This window comes from Octopus bimaculoides, chromosome 29 (genome assembly GCF_046866305.1).
Source record: "Octopus bimaculoides isolate indiv1 chromosome 29, ASM4686630v1, whole genome shotgun sequence".
Lineage (NCBI taxonomy): Eukaryota > Metazoa > Mollusca > Cephalopoda > Octopoda > Octopodidae > Octopus > Octopus bimaculoides.
In genome coordinates, this window is record NC_142956.1 from 2,284,627 (window position 1) to 2,305,681 (window position 21,055).

General features: G+C 40.2%; 1 protein-coding gene and 1 long non-coding RNA gene across 2 annotated transcripts in view; both read left to right on the forward strand.

The window, feature by feature from the left end:
* Positions 1 to 4,312, forward strand: part of LOC106872730 (coiled-coil domain-containing protein 77) — a 69,637-nt gene extending 65,325 nt beyond the window's left edge. The window contains exon 10 of the mRNA XM_089345575.1: positions 4,277 to 4,312. Within this exon, the coding sequence (XP_089201701.1) occupies positions 4,277 to 4,297 (21 nt within the window). The 3' untranslated portion in view covers positions 4,298 to 4,312. The remainder of the gene's footprint in view (positions 1 to 4,276) is intronic.
* Positions 4,313 to 8,477: 4,165 nt separating this feature from the next.
* Positions 8,478 to 20,661, forward strand: LOC149130280 (uncharacterized). The gene is made up of 4 exons (XR_016239057.1): positions 8,478 to 8,492; positions 8,525 to 12,732; positions 15,567 to 15,705; positions 20,420 to 20,661. It is a non-coding gene; the product is annotated as an uncharacterized LOC149130280 (long non-coding RNA).
* Positions 20,662 to 21,055: the final 394 nt, after the last annotated feature.

Sequence of the window (21,055 nt, forward strand, 5' to 3'; positions counted from 1 at the left end):
ATACCCTACATTCAAGACCCATGTTTCACTTCCATGCAACATCATACTTCATATGTAGACATGGTACAATGCACCTTTTACTCTAAAAGAAAAGCCCTTTCTTGCCAGTAGAGCTTATATCTCCCTGTTGTGCAGCTTGTTCTTACTCTGGCTACTATCCTCTCAGAGTATCTTCCCCCATCCCTTCTTAGGTTGCCAAGGTAACAGAAACTATCAACAACTTCAGAAGAACTTTTAAGAATTTGAAATAAATTGTTTCCCAGCTGTTTCTAGTGCTGGTTGCTCTTAGGTACTTACAGCATATAAAGATCTAGCCTCTTCATTAAGTTGTTTAATATATTTATATCATTTGTGTGTGTGTGTGTGAGAAGGATGTCAGCTCTAAGTTGAAAAATGTGAACAATTCAAATATCATTCATCTGAAGCAAACAAGTTCATTGGAAATACTTGTGTTTCTGACATTCCTAACACACACACACACAAATGGAATTTCTACGAAATAATTTGCTCAGGGCCACAGAACTGCCATGTAGTTGAAGCAAAACCTTGAACAAACCAGAAGCAACAGAAACGATGGGGCAATAATGGCCAAGATACAGGTTTGGAAAACCTGGGTGGGGATGATGGTAGAAGGGGGCATTATCAAGTGGCTAAAAAAGCAGCTAGGGGGCAGGTATATTTGGCTGAGGGTAAGGAGGAGATTTGCACATGTCTGTAAGTGTGGGGAAGGATTTTATTTAGGGGCTGGAAATCCAGGTTCAAAATCTTTTGCAAACAAGGCCAATTGTTTCAATCTGAGTGACAGGCAGGTTGCATGATGCTTGTGTTAGAAATGCAATGCTGCATGGTAATGTGGCATGAGTTCGGAATGCAGAGGAGAGGATAAAACAGGAAAGCAATGAAGCCAACATGTTCCATTGGATGTGCAATGCAAGTGTGTGTGTGTGTGTGTGTGAACGTTATACAGGGTGTCCACAAAGTCTGGGTACATCTCTTTTACTTGTTTCAGTCATTTGACTGCGGCCATGCTGGAGCACCGCCTTTCGTCGAGCAAATCGACCACCAGGACTTATTCTTTGGAAGCCTAGTACTTATTCTATCGGTCTCTTTTTGCCGAACCGCTAAGTTACGAGGATGTAAACACACCAGCATCGGTTGTCAAGCGATGTTGGGGGGACAATCACAGACACACTAGAATAAGACTAGGATGGAGGAAATTCAGAGATCTGTTACCTCTGTTGGCCATGAAAGGTTTCTGTCTCTCAGTGAAAGAAGGATTGTATGATGTATGTATATGGACAGCAATTCCACGTTGTAGTGAAATGTGGGACCTGAATGAAGAAGATATGCAAAGATTAGTTAGGATTGAGACAAGTATGGTTTGCTGGATGTGTAATATAAGTGAGAGAAGTTTGGTATAAGAAGAATTGGTTGCTTTGTGCAAGAGAGAAGACTGCACTGGTTTGATCAGCTCCGTAAAGAAGTGTCAATCTCTGAAAGTAGATGGAATACGCAGAAGTGGGAGACCCAGGAAGACATGGGATGAAATACTGAAGAATGATGTCTGGAAGCTGAACCTTTCAGGGGAGATGACATAGGATCGAGATATTTGGGGGCCTTGCTGTACTCAACAAGACCTATACTCTGAAGCAGAAGTTTTGAGACTGGCGCCCCTGGTGGTAAGGATTAACCTGCAAGTATCCTGGTCTGGTACCAAGTAAAAGACATTTGTGGCGGTACCATGTAACAGTGCCCGTGCTTCCAAAATTCCCTTGTCCATAACGAAAAATATTCCTCCAGAACTGTTCTGTTCTCATCTACAGAATTCATATTTTTTCCATCCAAAAGATTTTGAAGACTGCACAATAAATGACAATCAGATGGGGCAATGTCCGGCGAATATGGTGAGTGGGGCATCATTTCCCATTCAAACTGCTCTGGTCTTTGGAATGTCATTCCGTCTGCATGTGGCTGAGCTTTATCCGGATGGAAGAACACCTTTTGTCTTGAAACCAAAGATGGTCGTTTCTCTTCTAGTGCTAACTTGAGTGACTGGTTGGATGACCAAATCCAAGCTTCTCTCCTAGTTCCTCAACAGTTGAGCTCTACAAATTTTCCAAGACAAGGCTTGGAATTTCTGGAACTACCATTGACACTGGCATACGCTTATTGTCTGATCCCCATATACTGCATTGTAACAGAAAGTGTGAGGAATATTCCTCACACTTTCTGTTACATTGGTGCCTTTATTGAACTCATAAAGCAAAATGTGCCAAATCTGCTCCTTTGTCATTTCCATTAAAGCTTTGAAAAAATAACTGTTAAAATCGAACTGCACTCTTCAAAGCTTGCACTAAGAATAAGTACAAGGTAAAATTACTACCTGCTTTTATAGCAAGTTGATGCAGGTAGTTTATCCCATCCCCCACTGACTTTTAGTTCATGCAATTTCAAAATATGTGTGTGTATGCATGTATGTGTGCGTGTATGTGGACATATATATGTGTATGTATGTGTGCATATATGTGTCTGTACGTGTGTATGTGTGTATATATATATACACACACACACACACATATATATGCTTGTATAGGTATATATGTATGTGTATATGTATTTACATATTGTATGTATATGTATATATATATGCATGTGTATATATGTTTATATGTATGTATAAATATATATATATATATACACACACACATATATATATATCTGTACACACACAAATACACACGTATATGTACAGTTGTGTTCACATATGTGATGCGTGAGTGTACACACACACACACACACACGTCTGTCTGTCTCTTCCTCCATATCTCTCCTATGTCATTTTTGACAGATTATTTCTATCCATAACTGTTATCTGAAATATTTATACCAACTGGAATGTGTGAATATGGTGTATATATACATACATACACACACACATATATATATATATACTTACACATATGTATGTGTTGTGTATCCATATATATACATGCATGTATTTTGTGTGTGGTTTTTTTTGAGTATATATATATATATATATATATATATATATATATATATATATATATGTTATATATGGCTGTCTGTGTGAGTGTTTTGTGTTTGAGGCAATGATAGTTAAGTTGGGTCAGAGAGAGAGAGAGGGTGTATATAACTGCTGTTAGTAGATAAGGTGACATTTTGCCAGAATTATTAGACATGTTCAAGGACATGGGAACGTGTGTGTGTGTGTGTATATATAAGTGTGTGTGTGTGTGTAATTGTAAGCTGATATTATATGCATGTGCATGTATGTATGTGTGTGTGTATAATGTGCATGTGTGTATACATATATACGTACATACATGTGTGTTTGTGTATACATGCATGTTTGTGTATACATGTAAGGTAATATTACGTGTGTAGGTGTATGTGTGTATATATTTTTTTTTTGTATGTACATACATACACGTGTGTGTTTGTATATATAAGGTGATTTTATATGTCTGTGCATATACATATATATGTGTGTGTGTGCATATATATGTATGTATTTATGTTTGTATGTATGTGTATGTATATATATATATATATACACACATATATACTCTTACTTATTTCAGTCATTTGACTGTGGCCATGCTGGAGCACCACCTTTAGTTGAGCAAATCGACCCCGGGACTTATTCTTTGTAAGCCTAGTACTTATTTTATCAGTGTCTTTTGCCGAACCGCTAAGTGACGGGGACATAAACACACCAGCATCGGTTGTCAAGCAATGCTAGGGGGACAAACACAGACACACACACATATGTATGTATGTATATATATACGACGGGCTTCTTTCAGTTTCCGTCTACCAGATCCACTCACAAGGTTTTGGTTGGCCCAAGGCTATAGTAGAAGACAATTGCCCAAGGTGCCACGCAGTGGGAATGAACCCGGAACCATGTGGTTGGTAAGCAAGCTACTTACCACAAAGCCACTCCTGCACCTATATATATATATATATGTGTGTGTGTGTGTATGTATTTATATATTAGGGTGTAAAATAGCACCTGCAATTGCTAGAAATAACAGCTAAAAATATATCTCAGATAACCACACTAAATCACAGCTCTTATTTCTAGCAATTGCAGGTGTTATTTTGCAACCTAATTTATTCATTTTAGTTTCTTGGTTTTAATTGCTAATGAGCCACCTATATTATAATGTACTCAATATATCATAAGATATTAATTTACTGTTTTGATATTTCATTGTATTTTTGTAACTGTGTCGTGGATGGAAATTGGAAGAAGCCCATCATACGAAGGTAAGTCAAAAAGTGATGCCATTTTGTTTAGGACAGGTATAATCACCAACACAGGAACATGTATCCTACATCAAAACGAAGCTGGTCTTCTGTGGATCACATCCCTACTTCTCAACATAGTCACCGTTTCTCTCAATAGCAATGTTCCACCTTCGAATGAGAGCATGTATCCCTGCCCAGTAAAATTCTGTTGACTGTTTTTTGAGCTACTTCTTCACTACAGTTTTCACTTCCTCGTCACTGGACTATCATCTCTTCGGCCCCATAAAAGAAGGTTTGAGAGGCAAACATTATTCCAGTGACGAGGAAGTGAAAACTTCAAAGCAAAAGGAAATCCGCTACTAATTTTCAAAACGTACGAACAACGGAACGAACGTACAAACAAAAGTACGTATGATCGAACGAAAGAACGAGCAAACGAACGTACGTTTGAACGAAGGTACGTACGTACGAACGAAAAATCGTAAATACGTACGTACGAACGATCGAGCGGCGGAAAGAACGAACGTATGTACGTAAGAACGAACGAACGATGGTAGTACGTATGTAAGTACATAAGTTCCTACGTACGAAAGAACACGTAGGTGCGTACGTATATACCAACAACGGAATGAACGAACGAAGGACCGAGCGCACATAGATAAGTACGTACGAAGGAAGGTACGAAAGAACGAACGTCGGAACGAATGAACAAACGTCGGAACGAATGAACAAACGTACGTACTTACGAACGAAAGAACGTACGTACGGACAAATGTAAGTAAATACGAATAAACGAACGAACAAATAAACTTACGTCCGTACGTGCGAAAATACGAACTAGCGAACGAACGTATGGACGGAGTCAAGAAATACCGTACGTACGGACAAAAGAACGAACAAACGAGTATACGAATGAATGTACCTACGTACGTACGACAGAACGAACTTACATACGTACGTACGAAGGAATGAACGAAAAAAACGTAAGTACGTACGTACGAACAAATAAACGAACGTAGGCATGAAATAGCAAATGAACGTAAGTAAGAACGAAAGAACAAACGTACGTACGAACAAACGATCGAACGTACGTACGAACCTACGTATGTACGTACGAACGAACGAAAGAACAAACGTACGTACGAACGAACGAAGGAAAGAACAAACGTACGTATGTAAGTACGTACGAACGAACGGACGTTCGAACGTAGGTATGAACGAAGGAACGTAGGTACGAACGAACGAAGGAGCGTAAGTACGTGCGAACGAACGAGCGAAAGTTGGTACATACGTACGAACGAACGCACGTACGTACGTATGGACGGAGACACGAAAGAACAAACGAACGTACGTTTGAACGATCAAACGAACTAACGAAAGATGGAACAAACGACGGAACGAATGGACGAACGTACGAAAAAAAGTACGTACGTACGGATGAACGAACGTACGTACGTGTGTACGTAAGAACGAAGGATCGTAAGTATGAACAAACGTTCGTACGAACGACCGAGCGAACATAGGTACGTTTGTACGAACGACCGAGCGAACATAGGTACGTACGTACGAACGAAAGAACGTACGTACGGATGTACGAACGTACGTGCGTACGAACAAATAAATTTACATCCGTACGTGCGAAAATACGAACTAGCGAATGAACGTACGTACATACGAACGAACGTATGGACGGAGTCAAGAAATACCGTACGAACAAACAATCAAATGAAAGTACGTACGTACGAAAGAACGAGCATACGAATGAATGTACCTACGTACGTACGGCAGAACGTACGTACGAAGGAATGAACGAACGAACAAACATAGTTACGAACGAAACAATGAACGACAGAACGTACTAACGAACGTATGTACGTACGAAAGAACGAACGAATAAACGATGAAATGACCGAACGAACGTAAGTACGTACGTAAGAAGGTACTATGAACGAACGTTCGTTCTTACGTACGTTCGTTCGTAAGTACATACTTTCGTTCGTTGGTTCGTACGTTCGTTCATTCTTACTTACTTACGTTCGTTCGTACGTACGTTCGCTCGTTATTCCGTTCATTCGTACGTACGAACGAACAAACGTAGGTACGTACGTACGAGCGAACGTAGGTACGTACGTACAAACGAACGAACGTACGTACGTACGAACGAATGAACTATCGAACGAGCAAACGTACGTACGAACATAGTTACGAACGAACAGACGAAAAGAAGGAACGAAAGAAAGAGCGAACGTACGTACGATCGACAGAACGAACGGACGAACGAAAGTACGTACGTACGAACGAACGTAAGTACGAATGAATGAAAGAATGAACGAACTTACGTACGTGCGTACGAACGTAGGTAAGTACGTACGAAAGAAAGTACGTACGTACGTATGGACGGAGGCACGAAAGAACGTACGGTCGATCGAAAAATCGAACTAAAGAATGATCGAACGTACGTACGAAAGAACGAACGTAAGTTTGAACGATCGAACGAACGTAAGTTTGAACGATCGAACGAACGTACGTACGTATGAAAGAAGGTACGTACGTATGAACGAAAATCCGTACATACGTACGTACGTACAAACGAACGAACGACGAAACGAATGAACAAACGTACATACGGTCGAACAAACGTACGTACGAAAGAACGTACGTACGAATGAACGAAAGAACGTACGTACGAACGTAAATAAGTACGAATGAATGAACGAATAAACGAACGTACGTTTGTATGAACGAACGAACGCACAAACGTACGAACGAGCGAACGTACCTACGTACGTATGGACGGAGTCACGAAAAACGTACGTACCAACGAACAAACGTAAGTACGTACGTACGACAAATAAACGAACGAAACAATGAACGAGTGAATGAAAGAACGTGCTAACGAAAGAACGAACGTACGTATGTACGAAAGAACGAACGAATGAACGAGTGAAATGAACGAACGTACGTAAGTACGTACTTTCGTTTATTCATTCGTACTTACGTTCCTCCGCTCGTTCGTTCGTATGTACGTATGTAAGAAGGTACGTAGGAATGTAAGATCGAACGAACGACAGTATTAACGAACTTCGTTCGTTATTATGTACATTCGTTCGTTCGTTATTACGTACGTTCGTTCGTAAGTACCTACTTTCGTTCGCACGTTTGTTTGTTCGTACGTACGCTCGAACGAACATAAGTACGAATGTACGTACACGTGTGTGTACGAACGAACGAACAAATGAAAGTACGTACATACGTACGTACGAAAGAACGAACGAATGAATGAACGAGCGAAAGATCGAACGAGCGAAAGAAAGAACAAACGAACGAGCGAACATACGTACGTACGTAAGTACGTACGAACGAACATACGTACGTATGAACGAACGAATGTACGTAATTAGGAACGAACGAATAAAAGAACGAACGTACGGATATACTTACGCAAGAATGAACGAACGTTCGAACGAATAAACAATTGAACGAACGAAAGATCAATCGAAAAAACATACAAACAAACGAACGATCGATCGAATGAACGAACGAACGAACGTAGGCATGAAAAAACGAAAGACCGTAAGTACGAATGAAAGAACGAAGAAATGAACAAACGAAAGAACAAAAATACGTGCGTACGAACGAACGAACATACATACGTACGAATGGACGAAAGAATGAACGAGCGAAAGAACGAACGAGTGAAGGAAAGAACAAACGTACGTACGAAATTACGTTAGAACGAACGATGCTACGTATGTACGTAAGAACGAACGATCGAAAGTAGGTACGTAGGTACGAACGCACGAACTAAAGAACGAACGTAGGTACAAACGTACGAACGAAGGATCGTATGTACGAATGAACGAACGTAGGTACGTACGTGCGTACGAACGAATGATCGAACGTAGGTAAGTATGTACGAACGAACCAACGTACGTATGGACGGAGGCATACGAACGTACGTTCGAACGAACAATAGAACGAACAAAAGAATGCAAGAACGATCAAACGAACGTACGTTTGAATTATCGAACGAACGTACGTACGTATGAAGGTACGTATCTACGAATGAAAAACGTACATAGGTACGTACGTACGAACGAAAGAACGAAAATACGTACGTACAAACGAACCTACGTACGTACGCACGACTGTAAGATAGAACGAACGAAAAAACTAACGAATGAATGTACGTACGTACATCGAACGAACAAACGCAGGTACGTACGTAAGTAAGAACGAACAAACGCAGGTACGTACGTAAGTAAGAACGAATGAACGAACAAAAGAATGAAAATTCCGACGATTTCAGATCGACTTCCAGGAAAATTCGATGATTTCCTGGAACTAACGAACGAAGAAACGAGCGATCGAATTAACGAACAAACGTACGGACGAACGAACGAACGGTCGTACGTACGAACAAACAAACCAACTAATGAACTTACGTACGTACGTACGAATTTACGAACGAACGAGCGAACTTATGTACGTACATACGAACGAACAAACGTACGTAAAAACGAACGACCGTAAGATAAAACGAACTGAAGAAAGATAATACGTACGTACGTAAGAACGAACATACGTAAGTACGTACGAACGAACTAACAAACGGTCGAACGAAGAATAGTAGATACGAATGGATGAACGAACGAACGTACGTACCTTCGTACGTACGTACGAACGAAAACACGTACATTCGTAGGTACGTAAGTATGAACGAACGTAAGTACGTACGAAAATTCGTTTGTTACGTACGTACATTCGTAAGTACGAATGAACGAACGAATGAACGGACGAACGTACGTACGAACGAACGAACGTAAGTACGAATGAACGGACGAACGTACGTACGAACGAACGAACGAACGTACGTGCGAACAAACGAAAGAACGAACGAAGTGAAGGAACGAAAAAATTAACGAACTTTCGTTCATGCTTTCGTACATACGTACGTTAGTTTGCTCGTTCGTACGTACGGATGTATGTGCGTACGTTCGTTTGTTCGTTCGTACGCACGTACGTACGCACTTACATTCTTTCGTTCGTTAGTTAGTTCGTTTTGCGAATGAACGAACGTAAGTAAGTACGAATGAACGAACGAATGTAAGTACATACGTATGTACGTAGGCACGAAAGAACGTACGTACGAAAGAACGGACTAGCGAACGAACATACGTAAGTACGTACAAATGGTGCTATTTACGGGCCACTAGCACGGAAGTCAGACAGCTGCTCTGGCAATGATCACGCTTGGACAGTGCTCCACTGGCACCGGTGCCAGTCATATAAATAATATGGGTGGCTTATAAGTAATTTAGCAGCCTAAAGGCAAATTTATAGATGTCACTAGAGTGACAGAAGGTACAAAATGGTACCAGCATTGCTTGAAATAAGAGTCTTATTTCTAGCAATGCTGGTACTACTTAATACCCTGCTCTCCATTCTTTCCTGTTGAAGAGTGTCGGCTCATTTTTGCCAAGCATCAAACAAATATAACTTGCTTGTCGATCATACACCTGTCTTTGTCTGTTGTTTTTCTATAAATTTCAACTGTATCATCATTGTTGTTTAACGTCTGCTTTCCATGCTGGCATGGGTTGGATCGTTTGACTGAGGACTGGCGAACCAGAAGGCTGCACCAGGCTCATATATGTATGTATGGATTGCTGGGAGGATAGAAAGAGGAGGTGTTTTCAATACAGCACAAAAGCCAAGCTTTAGGCTATCCACACTGTCAGATTCCAGTCATATTTTGAAATCCTTAAGGTGTAGCATTCACAACACTAAAATCATGTTTGTGTGAGTGTGTATGTATGTGGACGTTATGAACACAGGAGGTGCTTCTTTTTTTTTTCATAAATCTCCTTTTACAAAACCACTACATTATAGGGATGTCAAAAAACCGACACCGGCCCCTAAGTGATGGCCTTGAAAAATTCTGTTTTAGTCGAATGATTCGAATTCAGCACTTATTTTGGTCTGCTTTGCTGAACTGCTAGGTGATAGGAGCATAAACACCAACACCACTTATCAAGCAGTGATGGGAGACAGACACGCAGACATGAGGAGACACACACACATATATATTCGATGAGCTTCTTTCAGTTTCCATCCACCAAAACCACTCACAAGGCTTTGGTCGGCTTGAGACTATAGTAGAAGACACTTGCTCAAGGTGGCACGCAGTGAGACTGAACCCAGAACCATGTGGTTGGGAAGCAAGCCTCTTACTACACCTAATATATGACAAAGATGGTGGGATAGGTTGGAAGCATAAGGTAAGTGATGACGTATGAATGGTCAAGGGGCCTTGCAAGAAGGACAACTAGTGTGTGTGACTTTTGCTTTCGGGCTTTCACTTGGGACAGACATGGTGACCCCGCAAGAGTTCAGGGAAATTGGCGTTAGGTTCTGGCCAGAGGTTAGGTCGGTGTATCCTAAGTGGACAGTATAAATGTTGCGAGAGGACCCATGTGACAGATGAACCAAGCCTTTTAGCCCATTTCACACACCTGCTGTAAAAACCTTTCCAAAACTGACCTCCCCCTGTGCTGGTGCCACGTAAAAAGCACTCAGTCCACTGTGTGCTGCAATAATGAATCTGTGGTTCATGCGTCCTGGCATCTCTTGTGGGTATTTTTCTAGCCAGATGGTAATCATCGCTTCTATACCCTAATCGTGTGGGATTATATTGTACAAATTCACCACATCGATTGATACTAACAGGGTTCCTTCACTTATTGTCTTCGGGAGGTGCTTTAGCATGTCTAAGTCATCCCTGATGAAGCTTTTCACATATTTTACAAACGGTTTGAGTAAGATGTCAAGGAAGTTGCTCAAACGGTGGCTTTCACAAACAGGGCCAGCAATGATGGGTCTCAGTTTCAGGTCAGTAGGGGGAGGATCATTGACAACCGACGCTGGTGTGTTTATGTCCCCCACAACTTAGCGCTTCGGCAAAACAGACCGATAGAATAAGTCCTGGGGTGCTCCAGTATGGCCAGTCAAAAGAAAGACTGAAACAAGTAAAAGAGTATATATATGATTGTTTGTGTATGATTCTGTGTTTGTCAGTTCCTGTGAGATAAAAAAAAAAGTGAAAAAGTCCTGGGGTCGATTAGCTCGACTAAAGGCGGTGCTCCAGCATGGCCAGTCAAAAGAAAGACTGAAACAATTAAAAGAGTATATATACATATATATAATCGTTTTATGTTCCATTTATATATATAATTGTTTGTGTATGTCAGTCCCTGTGAGATAAAAAATAAAGTGAAAAATTTTCATAACTCCCCTTAGTGCAGGTCCTGGGTGATATTGAACACTGCCCAGAATGTTATCTGTGTCTACACAGGCCTTTACCCACAAGACCACCAAGACACCAACGGAAATCTAGTTAAAAAATGTCATATTTAAACTCTAATTCTCATGTAAAGGACAAACTTGGCTGGCGCAAAATCAGTAAGACAAGATAAAGCATATTTGCCTATTAAATTCTCCAAAAAACTCGCTAATACACATCAGTATCCATCCCTAGACATCAGAAATGTAAAGAAATAAATTAAAATATCTCGGCCAAATGAAAGAGGCTGAGAGAAAGTTGACGGCGGTGCACCAGCATGGCCGCAGCTCTAAGCTGAAACTATAAACAAACAATCAAACGTTGTAGGAATTAAATTTCTTTTTTATCAAAAACGTGTTCTAGAATTTTTTTTCAAAAAGGTGTCGTTCTACAATTTATCTTTCAAAAAAGTGTCAAGTTTGTCCTTTACATGCTCAAAGAGAATTCGAGTTTAAATATGACATTTTTTAACTAGATTTCTGTTGGTATCTTCGTGGTCTTGTGGGTAAAGGCCTGTGTAGACACGAATAACATTCTGGGCAGTGTTCAATATCACCCAGGACCTGCACTTTACTTTTTATCTCACAGGGACTGACATACACAAACAATTTTTTTTTATTGAATTCTGGGAAAAGTTAGGTTTATAAATCCCAATTTTCACGTATAATATTGCCGCCAGTAAGATGGAACAGTGGTGCTAGAGGTGGAAGGGGCGTCGGGGCGCGACAGGTGGTCGAGGCTGCCTGGGTTCGCGCCCCTTCCCCTTTCACTTCTTTCATCGCCGGACCATTGACCCTGGCGGGTTTTTACCTCGGCTTATCATTTTTCCTCCTACTCCAGTCCCCCTCCTACTCCTAAACCTCCTAAATACTCCTAATTCTCAAAGACGAAATTAATTAAATAAATAATAATTAATTAATTAAAAAAAAACAAAATAAACATACATTTCGTACGAAATACCTGCGGCTGAAGAAATACAGCTAGCTTTACTGATTGAGTGTTTACGAATCGATGTATGTAATTGATACATGTAAAGCCATTCCAGAATCGACCCTCTCTGATTGAAGTCACGTAATTGAAGCCGAGGAAGGATTAAGAATTAAGGCTGCAACAAGGTAGGCAAAGAATAGATTCTTTTTTCTTTTTATACCCATTGTCTTTTACCGTCGCCTTTTAATGCGTTTTACACGAACAAATTGACACAAGAGTCTTAATTTTTGGTTTAATGTGAACACCCGGCCATATATACGTATGTATATTGACATTCATTGGCAAATATTCGGGTGTCCGCAAAGTTCGTGCCGGTCATTACAATTTTGCGAATCTCCATCTTTTAACTTGAACATATCCTAAGTCGAAGATTAAGCCACTATAAATCGGCACGAACTTTCCGGACAAGCCAAGAGAACAAAGCAAATGTAATAAATACTTTTGAAAAGAAAACTTTGCTCCAACGAACCGAAGGAGCAATGAAATGTCATTTATCGCCCATTACATCTCGTACAGACAAGTGGGGGTAAAAACATAGAACGAATGAATATGAGCATGTAATGGCTACTACTGAACATCACTTCCGAGTAGTATCATTTGAATGTGTCTGGTATATTGTGTATCTAATGTTTCATAAATCCACCACAGGTGACAAATGTCCATAATAATCTATCTCTGTCCCCAATGGGTCTATAGCCTCACCAAAGTGTCCTTTATTTTTTTTTTTTGTAGCTTTTTCAATCAGTAATAACACATTGCCTACTTGGAACTTTCAATGTCTCTTCTTCTCTGACTATAAAAACTTGTTTATTTTCTCTTCAATCGCTGCATTTGTCCAATGTTAAAAATCCTGTAGATGTTTTATATTGTGTTTGTGGATATTCTGTTGTTGGAGTTACTGGGCTTTATGTTTGGTTGGGGATTCTAGAGTGATTAGTGTAATTCTGGTGTGTGGCCATTTGTGTATCACTCTGTTCTTTTCTCTAGAGCTCTTGGTTTCCTTTCTCTTTTCTATTCCTTGTCGTTCATCTGGGGCAGGCATGGATGATTCAGCACTTAGGAATGCTTCTGTAGACCTTATTAAATATGCAAGGACCCCGAAACTTATGTCCTCTTAGGGGGTTTTTGCTTAATAAAAAAAAAAAAAAAATCTCTGTAAATGTAGTAGTGTTAGAGAGGAGAATAATTTGGTTAGGGGATATATTGGCAGCACTATTGAATTTAAAAGGCGATATCGGGTCCACATGAGCTCATTTTCGAATGCCAAATACTCCAATTCTACTGCATTGGCATATTATATTCATGATTTGAAGAGGAGGAATATGAGCTATACTATTGAATGGTTAGGCCTATCCAAAGCCCCCCCCCCCCCTACACACTTTAATGCTAATGTAGATTATGCTTAAGGGAATCGTACTTGATTGGCCAAACACCTTAATATATTTTCTTATGTGCTCCCTTTCTGTAATAGTTATAAAATTAAAATCAGATGCCCACCTGAGCTGTGATCTTGAATTGAATCTGTAGCAAGTTTTCTTTTATCTAAATTTAATTATTGACCTTTGAAATGCATATATTTTTCTTTGTTCGACTCGTGTTACCCTTTTAGCTTTTACCTTATTAAATATGCAAGGACCCCGAAACTTATGTCCTCTTAAGGGGTTTTTGCTTAATAAAAAAAAAAAAAAATCTCTGTAAATGTAGTAGTTAGAGAGGAGAATAATTTGGTTAGGGGATATATTGGCAGCACTATTGAATTTAAAAGGCGATATCGGGTCCACATGAGCTCATTTTCGAATGCCAAATACTCCACTTCTACTACATTGGCATATTATATTCATGATTTGAAGAGGAGGAATATGAGCTATGGCTCGGCCTATCCAAAGCCCCCCACACACACACACACACACTTTAATGCTAATGTAGATTATGCTTAAGGGAATCGTACTTGATTTGTAAATGTTTTGGGCCAAACACCTTAATATCTTCTTATGTGCTCCCTTTTCGTAATGATGGGTTTTTCTCTTCAGAGGCCCACCTGAGCTGTGATCTTGAATTGAATCTGTAGCAAATTTTCTTTCATCTAAATTTAATTATTGACCTTTGTCGTGCATATGTGTATACTGTTGGCTTTTACCATTTGGGGCCCCGTTGTTTTGGCCAATTGGAATGTTTATTCATTATACCTTTCAGTTTAGTCAACCATCTCATCAATCGCAGCAGCTTCATAACTAATTCAGTTCTCTGACAGCTTAGTTGTATATCTGATATGCTTTTATAATTACTGTTGTATTGAATAATTATTGATAGACCTAGATTAGCAACAGTCAGTGCTACTATCACCAACTGAAAATCTAGGTTACTTTAGGTGAGCCTAATAACTGATGGTTTTGGGGTGTTGTTGTTTGTCACTCTTGGTGAGCCCTTAACAGTATATAACTAAGCTATTACTGTACATTAAAAGAAACAGGCCTCTGTAAAGTACAACACACAACCAACAGTGGGGCTCATTGCTGGTTCCACTCCAGTACCCGGTGTCGTACGATGTGGGGCATAAGCTAATGTACGGAATACAAGCGAAATGATGGAAGTAATAATACAGTAAGGTTTTCTTGAAGCATTGACAGGTGTGGTTATGTGATAGAGAAGTTTGCTTGCCAACCATTCAGTCCCACTGCAGATATATGTGCGTCTGTGTTGGTGTTTACATCCTCATGAAAGAAACAAAATAAGTACCAGGCTATTCTGGTCAGAAAGCTTAGCAAGAGCCTATGTATACATTTTAATTAAAATATATTTCGTTTTTGCTAGATTAGATTTGTTTCATTAAATTACCAAATTTCTCCTCAAACGTTAAATCCACATTTTCCTATCCTGCCCTCACCCCAACATAGAATATTCTCTTCCATAATTCGGTATAGTGTACATTTAAAGACTGGCTTTTGTTTTTTCAATCAAGTTGTTGCAGTGTTTCTGTCATGTGTTGTGAAAAAGGGGTAAGTGATACGAGGGATCTCGGATTATACAACACTGCTTCAGACAAACCTATCCAACCCATGAGCCTGTGGAAGAAGAGGTGATGAGGACGACATGGAAAGGTAGGCAAACTCTTATATACACACACACATATATGCAGTCACTACTAGATTCATAATATATACAAACATACACACACACACACACAAACTGATGTTCATAGATACATATTCATAATATATACACACACACATTACTAGATTCATAATATATACACACATTACTAGGTTCATAATATATACACACACACTACTAGATTCATAATATACACACACACATTACTCGATTCATAATATATACACATACATCCATTACTCCATTCATAACATATACACACACATTACTCGATTCATAATATATACACATACATACATTACTCCATTCATAACATATACACACTCATTACTCGATTCATAATATATACACACACCTTACTAGATTCATAGTATATACACACACACACACATTACTAGATTCATAATATACACACACACACACACCTTACTAGATTCATAATATACACACACACACACATTACTCGATTCATAATATATACACACAAGCAAATACATTACTCGATTCATAATATATACACACAAGCACATACATTACTCGATTCATATACCTGATATGCTTCTATAATTACTGTTGTATTGAATAATCATTGATAGATCTAGATTGGCAACAGTCAGTGCTACTATCACGAACTCAAAATCTAGGTTACTTTAGGTGAGCCTAATAACTGATGGTTTTGGGGTGTTGTTGTTTGCAACTCTTCGTGAGTCCTTGACAGTATACAACTAAGCTATTACTGTACATACATATATTTATTCAGCTATTATGTCACTTGGTAAAAGAAACAGGCCTCTGTAAAGTGCAACACCTAACCAACAGTGGAGCTCATTGCTGGTTCCACTCCAGTACCCAGTGATGTGGGGCATGGGCTAATGTACGGAATACAAGCCAAATGATTGAAGTAATAATACAGTAAGGTTTTCTTGAAGCATTGACAGGTGTGGTTATGTGATGGAGAAGTTTGCTTCCCAACCATTCAGTCCTCCTGTGCTGGTCCCACGTAAGGAGCACTCAGTCCACTGTGTGGGGTGGTTGGTGTTAGGAGTGCTGCAATTATGAATCTGTGGTTCATGCGTCCTGGCATCTGTTATGGGTATTTTTCTAGCCAGAAGGTGATCATCGCTTCTATACCCTAATCGTGTGGGATTATATTGTACAAATTCACATCGAATGATACTAACAGGGTTCCTTCACTTATTGTCTTCGGGAGGCAGTTTAGCATGTCTAAGTCATCCCTGATGAAGCTTTTCACATATTTTACAAACGGATTGAGTAAGATGTCTAGGAAGTTGCTCAAACGGTGGGCTTCACAAACAGGGCCAGCAATGATGGGTCACAGTAGGGGGGGGATCATTAATGCATAGGCTTGGAGAAACTCTGCAAGCTTTACAAATATCCGGATTTTGTGTATTTTAGGTAATCTGTAGAATAGAGTAGGTCTGTATTTGAAGAGGATAAGTTTTTAAGAGTCTTCTGTGGGTTGTATTGTACTCGTAGTAAATATTATTTTCCATCGTGGAGAGTATTCACTTATTGTAGTACCCTGTGTCCATCACCACTGCCGCACTTCCCTCGTCGGCTTCTTTAATGGTGTGGTTTAAAAAGGAAAACTGGTAATGTGTTCAGAAAAAGCATGAAGTGCTTTATTTCTGCCTTCACTGGTGTAATTTTCCACAAACAAATTGACACAAGAGTCTTAATTTATGGTTTCATGTGAACACCCGGCCATATCTACGTATGTATACTGGGTTGTCCCGGTCATTACAATTTTGGGGATTTCTTACTCTTACATGCATATCGTTTCTACATATTTAACAAAATATACACACACACAAGCATTACTCGACTGCTCCTTCAAAACGCGGAGCAGACGGGACAACTGATGAAGGGAAATTTACATGTGTTGTCTCTCTGTTTTCTTTCGTTCTTCATTTAAAATGTTTGTTACCTTCTTGTGATGTCCTGTACCTATGTATCATCATCATCATCGTTTAACGTCTGCTTTCCATGCTAGCATGGGTTGGACGATTTGACTGAGGACTGGTGAAACCGGATGGCAACACCAGGCTCCAGTCTGATTTGGCAGAGTTTCTACAGCTGGATGCCCTTCCTAACGCCAACCACTCAGAGAGTGTAGTGGGTGCTTTTACGTGTCACCTGCACGAAAACGGCCACGCTCGAAATGGTGCATCTCATGTGCCACCCGCACAAGAACCAGTCCAGGGGCACTTGCAACGATCTTACTTGGCTTGCCGGGTCTTCTCACGCACATTTCCAAAGGTCTCGGTCAGTAGTCATCGCCTCGGTGAGGCCCAATGTTCGAAGGTCTTGCCTCACCACCTCAGCCCAGGTCTTCCTGGGCCTACCTCTTCCACGGGTTCCCTCAACTGTTAGGGTGTGGCACTTTTTCACGCAGCTATCCTCATCCATTCTCACCACATGTCCATACCAGCGCAATCGTCTCTCTTGCACACCACAACTGATGCTTCTAATGTTCAGCTTTTCTCTCAAGATACTTACACTCTGACGGGTATTCACATTGACATTACACATCCAACGGAGCATACTGGCTTCATTCCTTGCGAGCTTACCTATGTCCTCAGCAGTTACAGCCCATGTTTCATGGTTGTTCGTACGCATGCGTCATACAGTCTGCCTTTTACTCTGAGTGAGAGGCCCTTTGTCGCCAGCAGGGGTAAGAGCTCTCTAAACTTTGCCCAGGCTATTCTTATTCTAGCAGCTACACTTTCAGCGCACCCACCCCCACTACTAACTTGGTCGCCCAGATAGCGGAAGCTATCGACTACCTCTAGTTTTTCACCCTGGAATGAGATAGAAGTTGTTTCCTGTTTGTTTACAGTCTTTATTGCACCTGAACATCTGCCACAAACAAAAACTAACTTGCTAGTTAACCTGCCTTTGATGTTGCTGCACCTCTTATGTGTCCATAGCTTGCACCGGGTACATCTTATAGAGTTACTACCTACTCCTTTTCTACATACTGAGCAGGGCCATCTACCTGAAGGGGTTTGTGTTTTATCTACCTTCCTACTTATTAGGATTTTGGTTTTAGCTAGGTTGACTCTAAGGCCCTTCAATTCTAGACCTTGCTTCCACACCTGAAACTTCTCCTCTAGTTCTGATAGTGACTCTGCAATTAGGGCAAGGTCATCAGCATAGAGGAGCTCCCAGGGGCAACCTGTCTTGAACTCCTCTGTGATTGCCTGGAGGACTATGGTAAATAAGAGGGGGCTGAGGTCGGAACCTTGGTGGACCCCTACCTCTACCCGGAATTCATTGCTGTACTCATTTCCAACCCTCACCTTACTGGCAGCATCTCTGTACATGGCTCGCACAGCTTTCACTAACCATTCTTCTATCCCAAGTTTCCTCATTGACCACCAGATAAGGGATCGGGGGACCCTGTCAAAGGCTTTCTCCATGTCAACGAAAGCCAGGTACAGAGGTTTATCCTTAGCTAGGTATTTCTCCTGCAGCTGTCTCACTAGAAATAAGGCATCAGTAGTGCTTTTACCTGGCACGAACCCAAACTGCAGCTCATCTAAATTGATTCGCTCCCTAATTAGTTGGGCTATGACCCTCTCTGTAACTTTCATAACCTGATCTAACAGCTTGATGCCTCTGTAATTATTTGTATCTAAAGCGCCACCTTTACCTTTGTAGCAGTTGACTATGATGCTGCTACACCAGTCATTGGGTATGACTCCTTCGTGTATCACCTGGTTCGTAATACGGGTGACTAGGCTATAGCCAACACTGCCAGATATTTTGAGCATCTCTGCAGTGATTCCTGATGGGCTGGGGGCTTTCCCGGTCTTCATACTCTTAATTGCTTTATCTACCCTGGTACTATCAACTCGGATAGCTGGTCCCTCTGTTGGGTCGACATACGGCAGGCTCTCTTTCTCCCATTCATTCTCTTTGTTAAGCAATCTATCGTAGTGGCATCTCCAGACCTCTTTCTTTGCATCCTCATTTAATGCAAGCGTACCATCATCCATGCGAACACATTTCTCTCCTACAACATCACTATTCTCTCTCCTACACTGTCTTGCAACACGAAATACCTCAAGTCTTTGGTCCTCACGGCGCAGAACATTGGCAAATCTTTCCTTATCTGCTTCCCCTCTGGCTAAATAAACCTGTCGCCTAGCCTCCCTTCTGGCACATTGGTACAATTCCCTGCTACCACCGTTCTTCCAGTCCTTCCAAGCCTGTTTCTTTTGTCTAATAGCCCTGTCTACCTCCTTGTTCCACCACCACGTTACTCTGGGTCGGGAGGGGACCTTACACCACCCACAAATCTGGTCGGTGGCTTTCAACAGGTTGTCCCGCAGAAATCTCCAATTGTCTTCCACGTTGTATGATGCTATATCCCCTTCTATTTCGTTAAATGCTTCAAGTAACTTGTCTCTAAGTCTCTGTCCGTTTGCAGGGTCTTTAAGCTTCCACACCCTTCTTCTCCAAGCCTGTCTAATTCTGGGCACCCATTTTGCCTTGATCCCAAAGTCGCTAACTACTATGTGCATATATTATAGAACGACATGTTTTATCATAATTCAGTTTCTACAATGTTTAAATATGATTACATACCATATATTTAGATTAACTTAGTATCTACAATGTTTAAATAAATTTGTTAATATTTATATGTTTGCTGATTCATGTATTTATATATAGGGCACTTTCGAGTCTATGTTGTCACTCCCAAGAAAACTGAAAGAGGGGAGAATATGCCTTATTCATAAAGCTGGTAGCAGAGCGGAGGCCAAGAACTACAGACCTATCTCTCTCACATCAGCAAGATCATGGAACGAATAGTCAGAAGAAAACTAATGGCCTTCCTATTTTTTCTGATGTTATATCTGTTCCTGAATGATGTGTAAAGAAATTTTGATTAAAGCATCTTAATGAATTCCTTATATACGTATTTGCGTCATAACTCCTTTACTATTATTTATATACATATTCTACAATGTTTAAATATGATTACATATATTTAGATTTTAGAACATTTAAGTATGATGATTCAGTATCTATAATGATTAGATTCTTAGACGACATCCAAGTATGATGATTCAGTATCTATAATGACTACATTCTATATGATTAGATTCTTAGACGACATCCAAGTATGATGATTCAGTATCTATAATGACTACATTCTATATGATTAGATTCTTAGACGACATCCAAGTATGATGATTCGGTTTCTATAATGACTACATTCTATATGGTTAGATTCTTAGACGACATCGAAGTATGATGATTCGGTTTCTATAATGACTACATTCTATATGGTTAGATTCTTAGACG